The 25094-nt window shown below is 39.3% G+C and overlaps 1 protein-coding gene across 1 annotated transcript in view; it reads left to right on the forward strand.

Moving 5' to 3' along the window:
* The window catches only part of celsr3 (cadherin, EGF LAG seven-pass G-type receptor 3), a 125432-nt gene that overhangs the window by 67611 nt on the left and 32727 nt on the right, over positions 1-25094 (forward strand). The window contains exons 11-20 of the mRNA XM_042492564.1: positions 736-905; positions 1958-2143; positions 4465-4575; positions 4763-4931; positions 15973-16114; positions 18440-18560; positions 21296-21479; positions 22425-22526; positions 23149-23243; positions 23562-23771. Coding sequence (XP_042348498.1) covers positions 736-905; positions 1958-2143; positions 4465-4575; positions 4763-4931; positions 15973-16114; positions 18440-18560; positions 21296-21479; positions 22425-22526; positions 23149-23243; positions 23562-23771 — 1490 coding nt within the window. The remainder of the gene's footprint in view (positions 1-735; positions 906-1957; positions 2144-4464; positions 4576-4762; positions 4932-15972; positions 16115-18439; positions 18561-21295; positions 21480-22424; positions 22527-23148; positions 23244-23561; positions 23772-25094) is intronic.

Raw genomic sequence — 25094 nt, forward strand, 5'->3', positions numbered from 1 at the left:
TTGGGCATTTAATTCCTTTATTTCATAGTCGACAGTTCACCGGGGAGAGACTCATTCTGAGTGAAAAGAATATTTACATCTGTACATAAAAATGAAAAATGTGAAGTCTTTGGTGATAAGACCCCATCGTGATGTCATATATTTAAGGAGGGTGGTGAAGATGTAGAATAGTGATGGTGGTGGTAATGAGAATAAATTTGAGACAGCTGAGGATCTGCCTGTGAGCTTTTGATGAGCTCGTACCGGGTTATGCCTAAAATGCCAGTTAACAGAAGAGAGGAGAATAGATTAAAAGATGACAATAGGAACATGATTGGCAGATCATGGCAAAGTCTTATCGGTTAACAAGGAGAGCGAAATGCCCATAATCAGCTGATTGGAGGAAGTGGTGAGAGTGGGATAGGGAGACAGAACTGTGAATAAATGAAGCATTAAGAAAGTGTTTCTGATTAAACATATACTGACCTTCATTAGAGAGACAATAAGAAATGAGGGGAGGTAGAGATTGGGGATGACACGCAAGACAGGTCCCTAGCCGGATGTGAACTAAAGACATTGTGACTCATGGTTAAGCTTAAGCCCGAGGCCACGAGTGTGTCTAAAGGTTTTTTTTGCTTGGTCAAAATATTCAACTTTTTTTTTTTTTTTTTTTTACATAACCAAAACTTGTTGATCTTTTGCTCTGGACACTGTGGTGCTTTTTATTCACTGTCTTTAACTCACTCTCCACCTCAGTGATGCCACACCCCCATCGCTTCCTGGGTAACAGCGCCCTTTGGTGGGACCTAAAAAACGATGTGACCATCTCCACGCCGTGGTACCTCGGCCTCGTTTTCAGGACCAGAGCGCGAGAGGGAACGCTGCTGCATGCTCAGGCTGGCCAATACACCAGCCTGCTGTTTCAGGTATGGACACACACACACACACACACACACACACACACACACACACACACACACACACACACACACACACACACACACACACACACACGTACACTGACTATACTGTTTTGTCGTGTAGTGTAGTGTTTCTGTTAATCTCTGTGCTAGAACATATTTGAACATTAATAAAACATTTAAATTGTAGTGACAGTTCCCTTGTTGTGACAGTCACACTAAGCTCAGTGAAGTTTCATAAAGCAAAACAATGTTCCCCATAAACCTGTTCATTCCCGTTGCAGAGGAGATTGTTGCCAGGGCCTTGCTCTCCCTCTCAGGCGGGTGGTTTTTCTTTTTGGCTCTGCTGAAGAGGATTAACAAAATCATGTTGTTTTCCCCTTTTACCTGGCTTTTACCACTGCCAGAAACTCATTCATTTCCGCTAAAATATACATGGCAGAATCATCTTCCACTTTTGTGCCACAAACAATTTGATATTGTGATTAAAATGGATGTCGCACATTTTAAGCCAAGCCCCAACAGGCGGTACAGGATGTAAAATGAAGCGTGGGCTAAGTGTATTGGCAGTGGTCATGTTCATTATGGGAATTATACTTGTGTCTCATAGCTATTGTGGTTCCAATAAGTGTCTTTAATACAACATTATCATCTTCTATATAAGTCAAAAATGTCACAATGCTGCTATTAGCCTTGAAATGATGTGCAGTTGCATTTATATTTCTCCATACAAAGACAGTATTGTATTAGCAGTCAAGATGTTGGAATTCCATTTCACTCTCTCTCTCTCACACTCACACACACACACACACATACATGCACACGCGCGCACACACACACACACACACACACACACACACCTCTCACAGTCACCTCTCACTCTCCTCTTTCCAGGCAAGCTGGTTATTGTATTCTTTCACTGTTTTTCAGTGACTCATGTGTCTTCACACTCCCTCTTGTCCTCTCTAATCTTTTCCTTTTTTTCTGGTGTTTGCCTATTTGTGTGTGTGTGTGTGTGTGTGTGTCTGTGTCTGCTTGTGTTCCTCGACCCCTCTCAGGTGATAAATGGTCAGCTGGTGTTCTCAGTGACCCGGGGTTCGACCAGACCTGTGCGTTTGCGGTTGGATCAGGTGCAGGTGGCAGACGGCCGGTGGCACGACCTCCAACTGGAGCTGCGAGATGTTCGCAGTGGCCGTGAGACGCGCTATGTTGCCACACTACGGCTCGACTTTGGACTCTATCAGGTAATAGACACGATACAAACCTTGAAGGGAAGGTTTTTAGGACAGACTGAGTGTTACAGCAATAACTGTGGATAAAATATTTTAGGGCAGCAAGTTCAAGTCTTTAAAAAGTATTAATATAATGCAAATGCAGTCATTAGAATTACCCCGCAAGCACATATTTAAATGAATAACAAGGACTACATAATATCTGCTTTACTTAATCAAAAATACTTAATTTCCTTTAACAATTAATTTTCTGGTATTCCTTTTTCCACAACACCCATTACAGATTCACAACCTTAATGGACCGTGTTCCCTTGAAAATAGGCATTTTTTTTCAGCACTGATTCTTTCATTTAATTTCATTTGGCTGTTAGTAGAGAGTATAGACCTCTAATTAGAATTGTAAAGCATTTTATATGAATGAAAGCAGGAAATCCTCCAATATAAAATATGTTCACACACACACAGACATCTTAAAATCATAGTTGTGTCAAAGCAAGATTCCCCACATGGCATGACATCATTTCTCAGCATAGTTACAGATATGATAAGATGGGCCGTCAACACTAAGAACGCTAACTATAATTATAATGACTTGAACATCCCTGCTGATGAATGATAACATTCGGTAAGCAGCGGGGCCAGGTTCATACTGCACACTCAAGCTGTGTTTGCAGTCCTTACAAAGCTCGGGTTGTTTTTTGTTCATAATGTAATATCTGCCATGTTGAATATGACAGCTTATAAACACGGATGGATTTTGGATGTTAGTGTCTCTATCATTCATCAAATTGCTCTGAAAGTGATCGCAGTGACATTGTTTGTCATTGTTTTTGTCGTTATAGTAGTAGTGTGGACACCAGCATCCACTTGATTTAGGAGATTTCTAAAGCTATATTTGTAGTTTTTGTTATAGTGTTGTAATTATTATAATAGTTATCATTGTTGGTATGGACAGCCCTTAAGGCAGATCATCTCAATCTTGAAACAAGAGAAGTTGCTCTTAAACCAGTGACTTTATTGCAGCTAATTTCCACAACTGACTTGTCTCAAGAGTCCAAGACCAATATTTGCCAAAATTACTTCCAAAAATACAAACTTTTTCATTTTCTCCATTTTACAGTTACTGATCGACTCGTCCCATATCCTTCTATCCTCTTTCCCTTAAGACATGTACCATACCACTCACAATGCCCTCACAAATGTTCAAAACACACACAGATTTCCTAACCCTGGATAGCAGCACACTCTAAAATGTGGACTGATAATGCTAGTTTCCCTAATCTGTAGTTTATTAATATGTCACATTGTATGAGTTCACGCCTGTTTGGTGTGCATACATTTATATGAGGTGTGTACATATGTGACAGTAGCACGCACATAGAAAAGTAAACAAACTCTGCAAGCAAAACGGCATGTTTTGCTTTGCTTTCATGTTGCTGTAATTCTTAAATTATCTGCCTGCAAATGATATCTTTCATCATTTTATTGTGGTTCACCGGGCTATTCTTCAAAGTGCATCAAGTAATATACTGAGTAAACGGTGCAGACAACATTTTTAGATGTTAAATTATTAAACATCGTAGCTGCCAATGAAACAGTAATTACCTTTGAAAGTTTTTTGGCGTGTGCATAGCTATTATCAGCCAGATTTCACCCTCCAGTTTAGCATCTTCCTCTGCTGCTAACGGTGATAAATGGGGCTCATTGATTTTCTTTTCATAGTTGTTGCCTGTCAAGATTGCTTCACAACACTGTCAGTGTTATCAGTTGTGTATTGACCTTCTCCACAGTGACTGTATGTTATTGGTTTCTTTTATTTAATAAAGCCAATCACTCACACTGCAGTTCCCTGCTCCCCCCCTCCACTGACATGAGCGTCATTATAACCTTAGTAATGAGTCATAAAGTGGCAAATGAAAATATAGAAGAATCATGGCTTCCAGTTGGTGATCAGGAAAAAGAAAAAAATCAGTAATACTTTCTGAGAAGTAATTTTCATCTTTGTTCAGTTTAAATGATTCATTTTAGCTCCCTATACATGTCATGCTATAACCTAATAAAATATGAATTTGTCATTGTATACATTTTCACACAGACCTTTGAGGCTGACAGTTTCTTTTCTTCATTCTGACTCATTTTTCCATTCCTCATTCGATATTTTCTTATCAAATAACTTAGAGTTCTTCTTCGTTGTCAGATAATTGTATTCATATGTGCTCCTTGTGTTTATTTTTCTGGGTAGTCAGTTTGCATACAGCTATTAATAATAATAATCTTTGCCCTTCCTGTCTCCAGCAGTCCCCTTACCTCTCTCCCTCTTTTCTCCCCATTAGGGAACAGTGATAGTGGGAAATGAGATTCATGGTTTGAAGGTGAAACATCTGCATGTGGGAGGAGTGCTGGGCTCCGGAGAGGTTCAAAACGGGATAAAAGGATGCATACAGGTGAGAATGGATGAACTGGATTTTTAATGTTTATTGATGGATGGAGGGAAGCTGGACATACTGGCACGTAAAAGATGGAAATGTGCGAAAGAAAAATGGGATAGACTGATGTCAGTAAATGAATGAAGCTGCCTTTTCTCTTTTTTAACTCCCTATAACTTAGACCTTTCCCTCTCTCTTCCTACAGGGGGTTCGTTTAGGTGTACGGCCTGATGCTCCTGCCCTGCCACGCCCGTCGAAAGCCATCAAAGTAGAGATCGGCTGTAATGTTGGCAACCCTTGCGTCTCGTCTCCTTGCCCCGGCCACAGCCGCTGTTCCGACCAGTGGGAGCGGCACACCTGTGTCTGTGAACCTGGTGAGTGAACAGAGATGATGCTGGTTTGGTAGAAATGATTGAAGATGCTGCCTTTGAGAAAAGAAGCACAACGTATTTGCTTCTAGTCGTGAATTGACATGCGATTATGAGGCTCTCCAGTGTCCAGCCAGTTTGACAGATTGACTTTCTGTTCAGAAAACATTGATTGTTGATTTTCTCATTTATGGAACTGCAAGGTGTAATAATAGATGTAACAGAGTAGGAGGGATGCTGCTTTGCAGCAGCAAGAGCAACTGTGCAAGAGTAAATTTAGACGTGTCAGCTCTCGTCTAACTTCCCATTAGTGATATGGCACTCTCTGGATAATGATGCTGTGGCTGTGACTTGACTGTAAGAGCCTGTGTGTAATATCTGTGTGAGTGTTTCTAAAAAGAAGCACAAACAGAGAAAAAAGTTGTTAAACCAAATCAATATTTTTAATGAGGCAATATCAGATGTAGTCTGCGATCCCAATCTAATATAGTTTTTGTTAAATTCAGTGAATATCTCCTCACAGTCCACCAGTCGTCTGTCTGTGTGTGTGCTGAAGTAAAAATCTGGTTATCATGCAGAGCCCAGGCTCTGTAAATGGGAGACAGACAAAGTGGCTTGGACCCAGCCACACAACACTATGCCGGCTACTCTCCCGTTTCCACATCCACTCCCACGAGTAACAGAGCTACGCCATAATAGTACTGAACACAAATAACAACTGAGATATTACCGCATCCTCTGAAGGACTTTCTCCAGAATCACAGACTCCAGCTTTAAGTTTGGCACAACAATGTTCCTGTACTGATTTTATGATAAAAAATAGCGGCACACACAAAAACATCATTTTCCACTATTTTATTTAATCAAATAATTTATTGATTTATATAAAAATAGTTGATTAAGTGACAACACAAAAGGGTATTTATGTTAATTACACATTTTAAGGCTTGAAACTATTGGCATGTCTGCTAAACTCTTGTATCTCGTGTTGTGACTTTGCCAATGAATGCATTAAATGAACTTGCCAAGTGACACAGCCAAAAACGATTTTCCACGTAAGTAATGCAAGTTAAATTGAATGCAAGCGAACTTCTGTGCCAGGGAAATGGTCTTAATATTTTGCACATTCTGGGCATTGGCTGTGAAAGCAAAGATGTGTGAGAGGAGAAGGTGAAAGGAGCCAGCTGACTTAGAGAGAGAGAAAAAAAAGAATAATTATAAAGTGGCCATTTCTGCGTAGGTGTCTGCCAATGCTCTAACTGGGTTAAACAGATATTTGGGATTGCATAATGAGTTCTCATCCACCTGAGACCGAGAGAAAGAGACTGACTGCAGGCTACCTTCCAAAATCTCCTTAGTCAGGTGGATATAATGAGGCAGAATTCATGTGGAGGAGAGAAACTTGATTAAAAGAGAATGAGAGGAGTGGAGAACTGAAGTAAGAGAGGAGGGAAAACATATAATCTATAGAGGGATGTTGATAAAAAGGGAGGAGAAAGAGAACTATAGAAAAATGTAAAAGAGGCAAAGGAGGAACAGAGAACCTGAACATGTTAATGATTAATGAAGAGAAAGAGGCGGGCGACAGAAATAGTGTAATATAAACACCAAAAGTTTGAGGCAAGAGGGAAAAAAAGAGAAGAAAGAGGGCACGAGAAAGTCAAATCAAACAGCCTGAAAACACTGGTGACACGACTGGGAGTAGAACCACACACGACTGGCATATATGCACACAGAGACATGCAGATCATAGAAGTGAGATAAAATGGAAGGAGAAGATGCAGAGTGAGATTTGGTATTTATTTGAAGCTTTATTACCTGCTGCTGATGCAACAGCTGCAGTCCAGTTCTATGGGTATTGCTTAAACAGACTAGATCAACTATGCAGAGATGATAAAAAGAGGTTATTTATATTTATGATTAAAGGGGAGAGGAAACTAGAGATTGGAGCAAAATTAAGAGAGAAAGTACCACATGAAAAACAAAACCAGCAGAGAGAGAGAGATAAAGTAGCCAGTCCACTTTCTCATACTAGTTTCAAGGTATTAATACTCTCTTTCCTGACATTCATCATCTTCCTTCTCTGTATCTCAACACGCATCTTTTCTTAGATGCAGCTGTAGATTTCCTGTTACCGTCTGGGCAGGTCATTATCATAGACTGTATAAAAAATAATGGATGTAAGTAAATGTGTAAAATATATTTGCACAGTACTTTTCACAGAGGTAGGTTGCAAAGTGCTTTACAAGGGCAATTCTTTTTTTCTTTTTTTTTTTTTTTAAAGATTATTTTTGGGTTTTTGCCTTTATTCTGACAGGACAGTTTAAGTGTGAAAGGGGGAAGAGAGAGGGGATGACATGCATCAAAGGGCCAAGGCCAGAAGGGCACACAAGGGCAATTTTTTACAAATTTACACAACACAAGGAAGAAATCATATAAGCAGAAATGAGTCTCTAAACCCAGCATTTAAAAAACTAAAAAAACTAGGAGCACAACACAAAGTGAAAAAAAAACTACAAAGAAAAAAGGCAGCCAGCTTTGCGTCACCTATCGGTTTGTGGACCGCAGTTTTTAAGCCTCAAGTTTCGCACTTTGGTCATCACCATCTTTTTACCAAATTTGGACCAGAGGTTGGAACTGTGGAGGAGCAAGGGTTATAAACATATTTATTTCTGCTATAGAGTTGCACATTTTAAAATGCTGGTCTATAGGGATTTACTGGCTCCCCAAGCCAGCCGCAGTGGCTGTTCAAAGAACTGTAGTTTTTAGCACCCCTTAGTTGGCTTCATTTTTCAGCCCCAGAGGTAGCCACCTGGTCAGTATGTGCAAAAATATTTGATATATGATCTAATGCTGCATCTGTATTTATCCATACACAGCAAAATGTGCCAACATTTGGATAATCAGTGTGAAAGCCCAGTATTCATGTTTACTGGGACTTTGACCTGTCACTGGGCCCTGCAGTGGGTAACAGGCTGTGTCATGATATATCTGTCTTACAAATAAAAGAAAGCAGTGGAGCTAATAGTCCCCTATAATTACAAACAAATGCTAACATTACAGGTCGGCATTGTAACTTTAAACTGTTCTCTTTCATTGTAGTCTTTGTGCATTTTTTTCTGTTCCAGTGTTAGCCTCCAAAGACACGTACAAATCATGTTTGGTACAAAGTTATTTTACCACAACCTGTTGGGGTCAAAGAAAGTGTCAGTGTAATTAGCATAAAGCATTAAAGAAGAGAATTAAGACAAAGTCTTACACTTCTTGGTAATTTAGTTTTGTCCATGTAGACTCAGGACTTGAATGAGGGTTGTTTCTCACAGCTTGTCCAGAAATGTTGGGCTGAAAAACAAAGACAATTTAAAATATACAACATTCTGCATCACTGAATTACACTTAAATAAAAAAGAAACACGGTATGCCAATTGCAAACAAAATATGCCATTGTGTTTAATTGTAAGCTGTGACTGGCCAGCAACATTGCTGCCACAAAATACAGAAGAGCAAAACAGTACATGGTTCAATTTTTCAGCTGCAAACAGCACTGCAAGTCGAAGTGACCATGCTTAGTAAGCAGAGCTGTAAACAATGGTGTTTTTTATTGCTGTGCATTTCAGCTTCGACTGTCTGCATATGGAGGGTAAGACTACCTCAGCACTAAAGTTGATTCTGTCACACCTCTGTGACCAAACTAAGCAAACTTAATACGTCCTGCTGCTACAGGCTGCTACCCTAGTTTTTACCTCCAGAGGGTAGAAGAGAATTCAAAGGGAAGTTTTACAAGAAAGAGAAGTTTGGAAATGAGAGCATGAGATTAAAGCAGAGGTGGAGGGAGTGAAAGAATAATGAGTGAGAGATTGTGTTTCGTGGAGGGTCTAGTTTGTGAAAGTGAGAGAGCCTCAGGCCTGACAGCATGGGAGAGGAAGCAGCAAGGCACTGCTATCCCTGTAACATCCTGCACCAGCCCGCAAGCTAATGCTAACACCTTGACTTATTAGCACGGAGCACACACGCAGAGAGACTACACAAACTCACACTGATGCCTTCACACGTGGACTCAGTCTCTCTCTCTCTCACACACACACACACACACACACACACACACACACTGCATATGCACAAACTTCATGTGCATGCACTTATTTACTGTAAACACACTCTCTCTCTCTCATTATCATTATCTTTCATCAGCACAATGAGCATTAAAAATGAAAATTGTTAAACAATGAATGCCGCTTCGAGACAAACCAAATCAAAGTTTAATAAAGCAGAGACAGAGATAAGGGAGAGAGAGGTGCTCTCTGAATAATTCCCTTTAAAGTGTGTTTGTGTGTGTGTGTGTGTGTGTGTGTGTGTGTGTGTGTGTGTGTGTGTGTGTGTGTGTGTGTGTGTGTGTGTGTGTGTGTGTGTGTGTGTGTTTTGGACTGGTGCTGAAACTAGTCCAACGGCTCTCTCACGCAACTGCTTTTCAGCTCCTTTGATTCGAGCAATACTCCTGCGCCTGCATGACAAGGCAGAGAAACATCTGCCCTCGTGTGTCTCTGCATACGTTTACAGTATGTAAGCCTGTGTATGTGTGTGTATTGTGTATTTACGTGACAGTTGCTGCTGGTTGCTACAGGCTATATCATTGTGGTGAAAATTTCAATTTAATGAGATAAATTACAGCCATGTTGATTTATGTCTGCTTGAGTTCCCTGAGCTGTTTAAAAACCAACTGGATCACAGGTAGAAAACATATGTTCATGGTTTGAGAGCCGGAAGTCTCAGAACAGATTTTACTGTAATAATGAGTCATTCATCAATGTTCTCAGGACATTAAAATAGAGACTGAAATGAACTAATGCACATTTCTTTAGATGGAGTTTGTCAGAAAAGTACATTATATGAGGTTGTTAGTCTTCGGTGTGGGGTGCAGCTGCAGTATATTAAGCGCGGACCCTCTGGGAGAGAGAGTGAGAGATTTATGAGTTTCAAACTGTATTTCCTGTTTACCATCCTACAATAGATGCCACATCCTCAAGATGCTGAATCAGGGCAAAGTTGTTCTCAATGACAAATGACTCCTCACTTAGGAATGTCATTTATTGATCAGGTTTGATGTTGAAACTCAAAATGTACAGGGATTTGGCACTGTTGTATGTTGCAGATGAAGAAAATTTTACTGCACCTTGTTTTACTTACACAGACTCACATAAAGCTCCTTTTTTTAAAACTCACTGGTCATCTTGGGGTTGAGAAAGTTTTTAAAATTTTAGGCCTCTTGAACCTGTTCACGCTCACTTGGACAAGATTTAATAAGAGAATTTTGTATACATGTTTGAGGTACAAAGTTTTACAGTCAAACCTGACCATGAAGATTTAAACAAAAAATATAAATCTTTTATTTCAGTAAGCCAGCATACATATATAGTGATGGTATTAACCAAGTTTAACAAAAATACTGTAAATATAGAAACTAACTGTCCTCCGAAGAAGAACAACAGCATCAACTGTCCAATTTGACATAAAGTACGTTTACATTCAATTTAAAAAAAACCTCTAGCAGCCATAGCAGTTAAGATGGGAGCAGAGCAGGAAGTAAGGTAGTGTTTGTGTGAGGAGGAGGTCATGATGGATTCATGTTTTAACACAGGAGACCACTGTTCATTCCTGGCTTCAACCTAACAACTAATGTTGGATTGTCACACCCTAACCTTAACCACATATTTGTAACTTTAACCACGGCGTCAAAGGTCTCCAAAGGTCTTAAAGATACACGATGCTGGAATTTACTGCTTGCAAACACGACATTCAAACTTGGCCTCTCCTCCGTTCACTGCAAGCTGCAATGTAGGAACATTACATATATTGTAATGGAATAGGCAGCAGGGTGGCACAGTGGTGCAGTGAGAAGGCTCTGGGTTTAAGCCGACTGGCCCGTGTTACTGTGTGGAGTTTGCATGTTGTCCCTGTGTCAGTGTGGGTTCTCTCCAGCTTCCTCCCACAATTCAAATGCATGCTGATTTGGTTAATTAGTGACTTTAAATCGCCTGTAGGTGTAAGTGTGAGTGTGAGCACCTGTTGCTAAGAGCCCTGAGAAAGTCTGGCAACCTCTCCAGGGTGTACCCCTCCTCTTGCCCAATGTCATCTGGGTTCGGCTCCAGTCCTCCCTACGACCCGTTAGAGGATAACGGACACAGAAAATAGAATGATGGATGGAAAAGCCAAAATTATTGCAGGCTAACTAAGCTAACTGGCGGCACTATGTAAGTGTATAGTGTAAAATAATAGAAGGTTATAATTTAGTGTATTTTATTTGTTAATTCATTCATGTATTTTCCTGTCTTTTCTTTCTGTTATTCTGGGTTATCCTTATGTTTACATAGGGTAGTATAATAAGTATGATAATAAATTTCCATAGTGTCCTCTTGGATGCGGGCTGCTGACAGTCTGGTTGCTATATTTTTATAAAGTCCCGACCTCACCTGCTCGCTGTCGGGCCGCATGCCCTTACCAATGTGGTTTTTAACCTAAACCACAATCTTCCCTTAAACCTAATCAAGTCTTTTTGTGTCTGAACCAATCTTAACTATACAATTGTCAAAACAGATTTATATTCATATTTATATAGTGAGGGTTGACAAAAAAATGCCTCTTTGTGCCATTCAAGACGGCATGGATAAATGTTAGCTTCATGTGGGTCATCACTGTGAGCGACCACTTTCACAGAACAGATAGTCATTGGACTCAGTATTCACTGCTATTATTCTGTTTTCTCACCAGCACGATTTTATGAGCTATTTCTGACATCCACAATCTTCCCACTGTCAGAGAGAAGACAGTTGGATACACAGAGGATGAATGGATGTTTCAGCAAACACATGACTCATGTTTCTCTCCCTGATTGTGGTCTTGCGGAGATGTCAAGCTGATGTTGTGTACAATAAAGCATCTAAAGCTGTGAGTCACACTGGGTGTGTGTGCAGCTTGAGAGGCACAACTTTTCAAAGAAGTTGCTGGACCCTGACTGTGAAAGGCAAAAACGTACATACACACATGATTTACAGTGCTATGTACCATCTCTCTCTGTCTCTCTCTCTTTTTCTCCCATATTGTTGTGACAAGGCCAGTGTCATTATAAGCATCTCAAAACAGCCAAGGCTGTCCTCGCCTCTCTCTGTCAGTTGCCATGGTGAAAGTGTAAAGATGTATAGGGCAGATAGAAGATGATTGAATGTGTGTGTCTGAGACAAAGCGACAGAAGTGGAGACCAGCAGAGTTAGAGACGGAGAGTGGGGGATCGTGAGAGAACAAATAAGAGACAGAATGCAGCCAATGCTTGTGTGTGTATGAGATCCTATAATCATACCTGTGTGTGTGTGTGTGTGTGTGTGTGTGTGTGTGTGTGTGTGTGTGTTTGTATGTGAAAAGAAACGAATAATTGGAAACTGAACAACAGCTGTGACAGTCTTCATTCTTTTGTTTGTATAATTCCTGAAATTTTTTCAAGCGCGAGGAGAAAGTAAGATAAATTGAAAAACTGTGTGGAGGATTGAAGAGGGGAAAAAAAGCAAGGCCAGTGTCTATTTTTATTGTGTGTTTTTATTCTGCTTATTACAGTATGTGTGGGTTTGTGTTTTCACAAAGAACATTATAAGCTGGAGAAAAAGAGAGATATTCCAAGAATAGGAGTCATTGAAAATCTTTTGTGTGTCTAAAGCTGCAGCCAAGGCCACAGGTTTGAAAGGCGGAGCGGTTTCTATAGATGAACACGTGAAAGCGGACCTCACACATGTTTTGCCAGCTCCAGAGGGAGGAATGCAGACCCCAACAAGCTGTACACACACTTCAGTCACACTTCAATCTATAGAGACGTCTTTCTATTCAATGCTGTTAAATTAAAAAGGCGACCTGAAAGCAGAACTCGCCCCTGAACGAGGGGAGGTGATTAAATGTGAGGCAGAGATTTTTTTTGGAGGTGATCAGTGTGGTGCTCTAGGCAAAATGTAATATCTTGTTACAAAGATTACATGGTTTTCTGTTTTTCACTCGATGGTTAGTATTGATAAAAGATATTACTGTATTTTATCTTGGAGCAGTTGAGATGCTTTTCAGAGCTTAGAAGGAATGTATTTTGGATAGTCTAAAAAATAAATCATGTGACTCATAACATGACTTTTTTTTGTAAAGAGTGTTACAATCAAAACAATAAATAGAATTATTGATATGTAATGATGCATTTATGATGAGATCAAAATATATTTCAAATTATTTAAATATCTTAAAATTACTGTAAAATTGTAATTTCTATGCAGGTATATTATTCTGGGATTCCCAAATGGGTTATTATAAAGGAGTTCATGAGTCGTTAGTCATTATGTGGTAAATATATTATTATATACAGTATTATTTTATCGGTAAAGGTGATTTATTTGGATTACATGTACATACTGTAGTATAAACCTTTACAAACAATATCATTATATTGTTTGGGAGCAGCCTGGATAATGGATTGATGAATGTGTGTTATATTAATACAGATGTAATCATTGAAAATGTTGGAGACTATTTCACTTGTATTGCACAGCGAGGCAGCAGCTTGAGCCGCAAACTGCAAAACATTACAACAGGAAATACAAAGGGACCATGCTAGGACTTAAACCGCCTGGGAATGGGAGGTCGGGTACTGGGTGCTACTCTGTGTAAACGTTCAAGGACCCAGAGGGAGTTTGCATCTGTGTTTGCTAAGCGACCATAACCAGCACCGTATCATAGCTCACTTACCAGTGAAGTGTGATCTTCTACCAAAGGTTTCTTTTTTGAGTATTTATTAGGCCTGAAATGTTGTCTGTAGGACAGTTCTAAAGCTCTGGGAAGCCCTGCACTAAAACGATCAACTTCTCGTCAAACTTGAACTTTGTTTATGTACGTGCTACAGCCATCGTACCATGAAAAACAGGCTTTTGAGAAGGCTTGCGTGGTGCGATGGCGTCAGTCTTTCTTTTGAGTGTGCCCTCTGCACGTCTACACTGAAAACAACTATTTGCAGGGTGCAAAAAACTGTGGCATGTATCGGGGCTCTTATGCTTATGTTGACAAGTTTGAAACGGTCTGTTGAGAATCACATTGATAAAATGTCTGATGCATGATGTCTACATCAGTATACTGAAGAGAAGATCCTCCAGACATGTTTTGTTTTTCTTTGGAATGATTAATGTGATATTAATATTGATTCACTGATTTTTAAAAATATATAAGAGTATGGTTACTCCAAAAAAGGACAGGGGCGTTGTTGTCTCAAGCTTTTGGTTTTACTTTATGAATGTTTTTTTTTAAGCAATTTCAAAATCAAAGAGATTTCATGAGATAATGCCTTTCTCCTATTTTAGGGAACCGGCTCCTAAATATTGATATGTATCAGTAGTAAGGTCTTAGTTTGTCATGTCCAAATGAGGTCAAAATCAGTGAAAGTGTAAACGCCTGTAAATCTGCTGTTAATAATTGTTAATGCATTTTCTGGTATGTTTTAACACATTTGATGAGACAAATACCTTCAATCCGGAGATCAGCTGTATAATAAGGATTCAGCGTTGGTAAATAATTTATATAAACCTCATTCCTTTAGCACCAACGTTAATGTGATTATATTGGATTTATTGCTGTATTTCAATCCCAACATGAAAGTGGAGTCTTATGGCGTGGCTAAGTCACATAATATTTTAATCCAACTATTAATACAGGTACATGAAAGACTAAATACAACAATTATGTTCTTTTTAAATTAAAAGCCAGCCTGGGTGAGAGGCCTTCTTTATTTGTGCTAAATACACCCCAAAGTATGTGTGAAGCACTCTGCTTTACTCATTAGATTAAAGAGGGTTTTATGTGTTGGCCCGTATTACCATATAAGAGGCTGGTGTGTTTGTGTGGAGTGTCTGGGGATGGCATTGAAGTGTGTGACGGCTGCGTTCACCGTGCTGCACTGGCGCACACTGAAGTGCACTGTGGGAATTTATGTGTTGTACGTTGTTGTGTTGAAGTGGCTCGTTGAAGTGTTCTGTCTTTGCTTTTACTGAGGCAAATTTCTGTGCTATTATGGTTGAGAGGTGTTTAAACTTTTTCTCTGATGACTTCACGTTTTTCACATGAGTTTTTCTTTGGCTCCAGCAACATGCGTCACTAGCCTGATGCATGTTGCTGGAGTGTTGCTTGGTGTTATCCAAAATATACTAAGACTGCAGTTTAAGTTTTTTTTACATTATATAAATTGCAGCAGAAATGCCTCGTTTTGTGCACTGTAATATTTTTTGAATGCACAGATTTGTTTGTGTTATGTATGGCTGCATTGAAATCTGTTCTTTTTTTTCTTTTTCTTGAGCAGTGGGGGTAATTTTCTCTCCGAGGCAGCGTTGCTTTGAGTTTGAGGGAATGACAGCATTGTGATGCACAGTCGTGGCTTGTTTTCCAGTGGTTGGCCCAGCTGGAGTTAGTCGGGAGAGTGACATTTACAATAATCGCTGTTTGATGTGATTGTGATGTGCACTTGTGAACTGACTTATTATTTCTGGTATGTGGATGGGACATAGAGCCGCGTTCTGCATATTTAGATTTCAGTAGTTGTTGTGTTGTGTTCTCATTTCATGATTTTACATGCAAGGGAAGTTCTTCACGGACATTGTGACTGCCTGTGCCTTTGTCATGTTCTCTGTGTCTAATTATTTTCATTTAAATAAAAACCCAAAAGAAATATTTGGATATTATTTCCAGTGGTAAAAGACAAAGATGGAAAACTCAAGCTCGGAGTTTGCTTCATCATGACTATGGGGGTATGTTTGTACAGACTTTTAAAAATGTATTTGATTTGGTTACTTCCTCCCTCTGACTACAGGGATATTACATGAATTTTGAGACTGTAACTGTATTTTCCAGTGAATATAACCCATGTAGCAATTCATGTAACTGGTAAAGAAAATGAGTTCTATATGACCATATTTTGTAAGTGGTGTTTGTTTTTGACTTGTATGATGTCAGTGGCTGTGAAATGAATCCTCTCTCTCTCTCTCAGGTTACTATGGGAGAGGCTGCACTGATGCCTGCCATCTGAATCCATGTGAAAACGAGGCTCAGTGCCACAGGAAGCCCAGCTCTTCCCATGGATACATCTGTGACTGTGGAGACAACCACTATGGGCAGTACTGCCAACACAGGTACATTCACACACACACAGGTACATTCACACACACACACACACACACGCACAAGTGACTCATCATTGAACTCTGGTTTACCTGTGAGATGCCAACATGCTCAAAATGCTGCCTGTAGCCCAGTTAAGCTCTATTTCTGTGTGTGTGTGTGTGTGTGTGTGTGTGTGTGTGTGTGTGTGTGTGTGTGTGTGTGTGTGTGTGTGTGTGTGTGTGTGTGTGTGTGTGTGTGTGTGTGTGTGTGTGTGTGGTGTTTTGGTAGCATTAGTCCTGCCTTGTTGTCCCACATCTCCAGCCTTGCATGTAATCCACTGTGGAATGAGTGTAGATTTAACTTAATAACACACACACACACCGAGGTTATCTGTGTGTGCGTACACTGTGTGAACCAAACGTGACCCTGACCTCACCCCATGATCCTCTCCTTCCTGCCTGTGAAATCCACACAGCTTTAACTTTATCTCATGATCTTCTGTGCGTTCTGTGTGTGTGTGTATGTGTGTATCTCGTCTTTGATCAAGTCGGTGTGTGTTTCTCAGAAAGACACACATTGTCGGCTGCTGATGAAATATATGTCTGCTCTCTGTCTTAATTTCCCCTGATGTGCCACCCTCTCTCTCTCTCTCTCTCTCTCTCTCTCTCTCTCTCTCTCTCTCTCTCTCTTTTTCATCCCCGCTGCTGTAATTTTTCTTCTTTTATCTTGAATGAAAGAACCAAATTTAAGTTCGATGAATCAACTTCCTACTAACTCATGTTTAAATCATCATACTAAATCATATTAATCAACAGAAAGTTGAAAATATTAATAAGGGTTGGCCGATATGCCAATATGTAGCATGCAACTCTAGAAATTTGTTCACTAGCAGTGATTTGGTAATACCATTTTTACCGTCGGAGCTATTCAGGACAGGCAGTGTATTAGATAGTAGCTGCGTTGTAGTACTCAAAACAACAACAATACTAGTATGTACAAAATCAGGGCTGGACACTTGCATGTTCTCATGATTCTTGTGTGATCTTGTGATTCTTCAACCAGTTGCCTCCCCCTGTAGCATGAACTGGGCAGACATCGAAGAGGTGACTGAAGTTGTAAATACAGACACCTTGCACACTTGAAATTATTTTTTTAAGGAACCTTAGAGCTTCTTTCTTTGAGAGAAATTCATTTTTACTCCCTTTACAGTGCGCTTTGAAGACATTGTCTTTTGCTCTGATGATTTTGTTATTGTAATTAACTCAGTAATTAATCAAAATAATCAAAAGACATATTTAACATTTCAAAAGTAATCATTAGCTGCAGCCCATGTTCAGGTAACTAGGTCCTTAAAAATGAGTGAAATGAGAACTGTTTGAACTAATCTCTAAATTTAGAAAGACTATCAGAGCACAGCCAGCGCAGCATCATGATTTGACCCAGCCTCTGTTTCTATGCTCCTCCTTCCCCAGTTATAATTGGACAAACGTCTCTGGATGTGTTTGTCCTGCCGTTTGAGAGCCCTTTCAGCAGCCAAAAATACACAGCAGGGAGAGACGCTTCATTTGGAAAAGAGATTCTGTGTGGAAATGCAACAAAGATCTCTGGAGAAATGGAGTCAATCCTAATATTCTTTTAAGATCGCTGCTATCTGAAATTACCTCTCCTAAACGCCCCATAAGGAGCAATAAAGACACACACAGAAGAATCTGCATTGACTGTGAAAAGCGTTTGTCTCCTCAGTGATCCATTAGACACTGAGAACAGAAGCAGTGCACATTAAACGAGATGTGAGCGAAGAGAATGAAAGAGCCGAGTGACGTGAACCATGAACCAGAGTGACACAGTTTGAGGTGTGTTTGAAGTTCAGCAGCTTTAGAGAACGCTGGTCTTTAAATGAAAAGCTAAAGGTGTTTTTGCTTAAATGTCATTCAACATGTTTTGTTTAATAATGGTTACTATCTGCGATTCAGCTTATGCTGAAGTGTTTGCTGTTCTTTTAAGTTGTGTCTTTTCTCCCAGATATCCTTTCTCTCTACTTTCTCCTGCACTTTTCACTATCAATATTTTCTCTGTTTGATCCCTGTCTTTGCTTTTTCCGTCTCTCCCTCTCTCTCTCCCTGACTGTGTCTGTCTTTCATCTCTTTGTTTCGACTCATTAGCTTGTCATTAGTTAGTCAGAGGGAAAGATTGTTCCTTTGAAGATCAAGAAAGTTTTCGACACACTGTTACTGTCTTTTTCCACACTGATTCTACCTACTTCTGTTTAACTGTTTATGTATGTGTCTGTGTGTGTGTGTGTGTGTGTGTGTGTGTGTGTGTGTGTGTGTGTGTGTGTGTGTGTGTGTGTGTAGGATTGATCACCAGTGTCCACGGGGTTGGTGGGGATCTCCAACCTGTGGACCATGTCACTGTGACACCAATAAAGGCTTCGATCCGGACTGCAACAAGACCAGCGGACACTGTCACTGCAAGGTAACCAGGAAACACACATACACACACACACACACGGCAACTTGAGAAGAATGCTGAATTGGCAATTGGCAAGAATTGGCAAGAATGCTAATTTTGCTAACTCCTCTTTATCACGTGTTTTGTTGTGATTTGTGATTTTGCAGCACCAGAACTCAAACGTGTGAGAGGCACACAAGTTTCTCTTTCACCTGACACTGATGCTGTCAGGTGTTGGGATCCTGGTGTTGTGTACACGTCTGCTGTGTTTTGATTTGGCTCAAGGGAGGGACATTCAACTTTAAAGGGTCATATTTTGTATTTACTTTTAAATACCTTCGGAACCCCAAACCTGGATAGGTTTAAAAGGCATGTTTTCCATAAAAAATCTCCAAAACCACACAATTTGTCACAACCAGGCTCAAGGAAAAATATTTATAGCTCCGGGGAGGGTCATGAGATATATATGTTTATACATTTAGTTATTTATTTATATTTATTTATTATTGGCTTCCAGTATGTTTCAAAATGGATTTAAAGACTTTTAAAAACCTACAAGGCACTAAAAGGTTTGACTCCACAGTATATAGACGAATGACAAATTGAATAAAACAGCAACAGTAAGTGTCTCATCAGGGTGCCACTACGCACCTCCAGAATAGAACTGACTCTACACAAGTCAGCATTTTTCCAAAATACATTTCCTTATTTATGTTTTGATGGTGGTGGTGGAGCACTGTGCAACATGTGGGTCCAAATCTCAGATAAGAAAAACAAACAGAATCAATTGAGTCTGCTCAGCCTTTTTATACAAGCCACAGAGCATGATTAGATGTAAATAGATGGATTTCCTTCACGCAGTGCACCTGTGTGGAAGCACTCATTTGTGTAGGCTTTTACTTTACCTGCTGGTACTTTTGATATCCTCGGGCAGTGGCCATCTATCTATTCCAGACTCGCGGCAGAAAACTAGGGGGGCAGAGCTTTTGAGATAAAAGCCCCAAAGGCTCTGAACACACTCTGCCCAAGAAAATAAGGCAGGCTGAGTCAGTTGCTTCTGGTAAATCTAAACTCAAAACTTTCCTGATTTCACCTGATTCTAGTTTTCATTTCGTTTTATTGGGTTTTACTAGTTTAACTTGTACGTTGCTGTTTTTTAAATTGTTTTTCTATGCTATATAAATAAAGATGTTATCATTATTATTTGTCATATTCCAGAACTGTTAGCTGTTCAAAGCTCTATTGAATAGTTTCAGACCTGCTTAACAGGACTTAAGCAGTGTCACTCTGTAGCTCACTTAGGCTTTGGTTGAGTCCAGACATAGTAATCATCTCACACTCTGATGGCTGGTTGACAGGCTAAGCCAGACATAACTACACCAACCATAATACGATGATTATCCCTACATATTTATATTTCTGCCTTGTGTGAACCTGTGATTGTGTATATTGATATGCTTATGTGTAGCCACCATGTTTAACACTGTTTTATCCCATCCTTAATCCGATCTCTTGACCTTAATCTTTAATCTCTGATATTGCCATGAACAAAGTACTTAACCACATGTTGTTCTGCGACCTTTTGCTCCTTAGTCCTCATTTTCTGAAAAATTGAAGCTTGAAATATAAACTTTCTTTTTTCCTTTTCATGCCCACATTATTTTTTTTAATATGCATTGATCAATAGATCATGATTAAATGAATAGTGACATGCACACATCTATCATTGTTGCCCATTTCTATTTGTTATCTTTTATAATATTATCATATATGCCTTTATTGAAATAAGATTAAACTCTGGAAGCAGCAGAGTGCCCTGTTCATGTTTTGGATCATAAAGCATCAGCAGATTACTTCTGAAATTCACCTTGTAAAAGGCAACATAAAGCAGCTACAGCTTGAGGTAGTTTGTTTAGTAATTACACATTTTCATTAAAGAGCCCCTCTAGACTTGTTGAAAGACATAAAAAATACTCAGTGTGCTTACAGTAATAATTTGGGCCTGATAAGGTTTTTACACAAATACTTTAAATTAACTAGTCAAAGCTAAACAATTAAAATAACATCTAGTCCTTCTCCCTCATTACAAAATCCACAATCTGCCAAAATGTAAGTATTTTTTAGTTGAAAACTTTAACTCCTAAACACAACATGCCTCCCACTTAATAGATAAGTCCATTTAGAGTAATTTATGTTCTGGATGCTTCAAGTTTACATATGACACTTTTGTAATCTGCATATTGAACCACGATTAAATTCCAAACTAGTTGTGATGTCTAATCGAATCATGCTTGTAGGTGCCTTAATTGAGATAAAAGGTGAGCACAGAGAAACATTTCACCTTCAGCAGATCTATGTGAAAACAGTCTGCGTCATTCTGCACAGTAGTGGTCAAACATCGTTTTGATAAACACATTTAAAATCAAGGGGGACTTCAGAAAATGAAACAGCTGCACCGTCATCCTCTATGGGAGCACTCTCAGTCTTTTTCCAAAGCTTTATTTAGCAAACTAAATAATTAACTGCTTTCTTTTACCTCTGCTCATTAACACATTATGCACGGATTGTTGCTTTTGTGTTCATGTCTCTGTTACAGCCAGCTCTCCTTTTGTGTCATTGTATAAGTCTTGCCCTAAAGCATGTGGTGATGTAACTGCTGACACTATTCTTGGCACCTTGGCATTTTGCATTAGTGTAACTGAGTTTGATCTGTGTGTCTAATTTATGCAAACCCTCCGTGTCTGTGTGTGTGTATTCAGGAGTTTCACTACCGTCTGCGGAGCTCTGACACCTGCCTGCCATGTGATTGCTACCCGGTGGGTTCCTTCTCGCGGTCATGTGATCCAGAGACAGGCCAGTGTCAGTGTAGGCCTGGCGTGATTGGTCGCCAGTGCAACATATGTGACAGCCCCTTCGCTGAGGTCACGAATTCAGGCTGTGAAGGTGAGAATGCGTGTGTTAAAAAATGGTTTACCTAACAGTTCTGTCCATGGCCTGAGTATAACATCTGACACACATGCAGGTGGTTATGAAAAAAGAGGGAGATATAAAAGGAGCACCTTGCTGCTGCATTGTGTTCTTGTAACAGTGAGTTGCTTAGCAGGAAGCACATCATGTCAAAAGAACATTATTGACAGAAACATTTTTCCCCAAATACTTTATTTTGATGGTTAAAAATGTCTCACAAGTCTTGCAGCTCCTTTGTGGTTCACTGACAAAAGAAGAAAAATTGTCTGCTTTAGAAGATTGGTTTGCAAACTAGGATTTTATATTAAAGTTTGCCAGTGTTGTTCTCCAACAATAGCCTAAATAATTTCTTACTTTCTTTTTTCTTTAGCATGATTGTCTCTTGGGAAGTGGTACAGAAAACTGTCTGTTGCAATATAAAGACAATGTATAATTTTCAAAATGGATTAAAAACTGGTATTCAGACTGAGTAAATTATTCACGGAGAAAACCGACATGAATGAAAATAATGAGGCACAACTGAGCTTCCAATATATTTAATCAGAACTGTGTAATTATAGGATTCCAGTTTATTCTTTTATTCTTTCTTTCAAAATCTCCTTGTTTGTCAATCTTGTGTCCAAGCCAAAAAATAACAAAAACCTTTTGATTGTATTCATCTTCTATTTAACATCTTCCAGTTATTCCTGTTTTTGTGTCTGTTTTTTTTTTCTGTGCAGCTTTGCCACTTTCCAGTGTCCCTCTTGTAATTACTTCCTTTAATTTGTAGCTGGTATTTTATTCTCTCACATCCAATTTTATTTTCTTCTCTGCTAGTGAAAAGAAAAACATTTTCATATCATTAGTTTTTGTTATGTTTTTAATTGAAAAGTTCATGGAACTGATAAGGATGATTTTAAGTAATGTTCTTTCTCTCTGCAGTCATTTATGATGGTTGTCCAAAAACCATCACTCAGGGGATCTGGTGGCCTCGGACCAAGTTCAATCTGCCTGCTGCGGTGCCTTGCCCCAAAGGCTCTGTCGGTTCGTGCGCACCCATACACACTACACACTAACATAATTGCATTCAAACACATAGCTATGTATACAGAGGTAACATTTAACCATATATTTTTGATATATTTGCGATTGACTGTAACTTAAAGTAATTCACACCCCTGCCCAGTAGCTGGTGTGTGCATATGAATTAGCCATTGTGGAGTCCTCTCTTTGATCTCAGGTACATGACCTTGTTGTTTAGCTGGCTTTAGCCAACACATCGGGCAATTAAATCACTATATATCATTGTGCAATGCTTCATGTCACGTTGACCCAAACAGTGACCTCACAGACTCTCCATCTCAATATTTCCTCTCCATGCCTGCATAAATGCATAGTCCATATGCTTATTCTTCATATTAACTATTCAGAAGAAGAAAATGGATGAATGAAAATAAAATGCTATTAAGTACATACTCTTATCATTAAATAATGAAAACGAGCATGGCAGAATTTTTACGACCCTGTCCATCAAAATTACAGACAAAAAGAAATTCTTAACGCAACTGCTGTATTACATACAACCTAATGTCTGTTTTTTTTTACTTCAGCGGACTCACTTATGCCGTATCCTTGTGAAAAGATGTCCTGTTTCTCGTCCTTGCAGGTGCGGCCATCAGACACTGTGATGTAGAGAGAGGATGGCTGGAGCCAGCCCTTTACAACTGCACCTCACCTCCATTTGTGGAGCTCAATGCTGCTGTATGTAGAGTACTTTCACTAACACAACAAATATTAACTAACAAATGGGGATGGCATGGGAAGTAAAGGACTATTCTATTTTTGTGGCTGAAGGCATCATTCATGTAAGATCTGGAACAGAGGTGGTAAAGGTTTTGGACTGTAAGCAGCTTTAAATGAAGTGAGGCTTCAATAAATACCTCTTTGTTGACAGGCAGTAGTGTTGCTGTACATAACAATGTTGTCATATTAAATCTCGGTAATTTTTAAATGCTTGTAAAAAAAAGGGGGGGGGGGGGTACGAACTTTTTCATGTTTTGTTGGTGTCTGTGTGTTTAGCTTGAGTCCTTGGAGCGTAATGAGACAGAACTGAACACCATTATGGAGAAGAAACTTGCACACCAGCTCCGCGACGTCACTGAGGCAACCGCCCGACTCTACGGCAATGACCTGCAGATCGCTGAGCGGTTGCTGTCCCGCCTCCTGACATTCGAGACTCAACAGAGCGGCTTTGGACTTACCGCTACTCAGGACGCACATTTTAATGAGGTAAGAAGAAGAACACATGATTGAATTATCCTTTTCACTCCTTTTCAGTTTACCAAACACTCGCTCTGTGTGCTTTAGTCTGATATTCATACATTTGTGTAGTTTCTTGCTGAGGTACAGTGGTGCATACACAGGTATATTAAACAATGGCTGTTGGCTGCTAAAATACACCTTGCTCTTCTTATTGAAGATACAACTTTGGGAAAAGATTGGACAGCAGCATTCTTAGCACAGCCGGACACAGAAATTCATGGGGAAATGATTTTACCGTATAATAGACACTACTTGTAAGAGTGTGATTAAATGGTTGGAAATAGTCTGATGTGTAGTTGTATTGATGTTTTTGATCATTTAAAATGCTCACTTTTAATATTTTAACATTGGTGAGAGATAAATTGAATTGTGTTCAAAATACAGCAAATGTGCAACCTGTGAAAGGTTGTTTGAAAGATAGGCCAGATACTGAAGTGTGAAGCCAATAATCAGTTTGCGCTGTTAATTTTTAACGTGTGAAAATCCAAACATGTTATGAAACTCCTTGCTGTCACTCTGCAGCTCTGTTTTGAACTGACTTAATTGTCATTATTAACCAAGACAAGTGGGATCAACAAACTGATCAACATTTTGGTAATAGTAGTTGATGGGGAGAAACTTTTGGGCTACATCTTTTTTTTTTTTTTCATAAAATAATTTTATTGGTCCCCCTCTACTTCTACCAGTGGGTTTTACCATTTCTCAGTCAATAAAATGTATATTGAAAAGGTTGTGACTAAATCTTCTATCTCCACTGGATCCTTTAAAAACAGTGGGGGGTTTTTTAATTCTTAAAAAATAGCGATTTTTGAGATAGGAGGTTTGAACCCGACAGCAGCGATATTCTACCTTCACAAATGGATATTTTAATGATTAATATGACATTTAAGTTATTTTAAGGACTTTAAGGACTAGTTTTACACTATATTTTTTGCTACTGGCAACCTCAGCTCAAAAATCTACCAGAAGACATAAAATAGCTGCTGTTATTTAAAACAGTGAATATGATTGATACAGCACACCTTTATGAGGTACAGACCAAGTGACAAGATAGTACAACGAGATGGCTTTTCTCTGAAATGGGAGGTAATGTTGCTATGGCGATGCAGTGACAGAAGCTCATGAAATATTGCTACGTGTCATCTCTCCATATTAACTGGCAGACTCTCATTTTACCTGATACGACAGCTTCAGCTGAGGAGCTGACACAGGATCATTTTAACATGTTGGCGTTTTGACATAAAGGAGCTAGCAGAGATCTCCATATCATTTTGATATAAATATTTTGCT

This window comes from Plectropomus leopardus, chromosome 8 (assembly GCF_008729295.1).
Source record: "Plectropomus leopardus isolate mb chromosome 8, YSFRI_Pleo_2.0, whole genome shotgun sequence".
In the NCBI taxonomy this organism is placed as follows: domain Eukaryota; kingdom Metazoa; phylum Chordata; class Actinopteri; order Perciformes; family Serranidae; genus Plectropomus; species Plectropomus leopardus.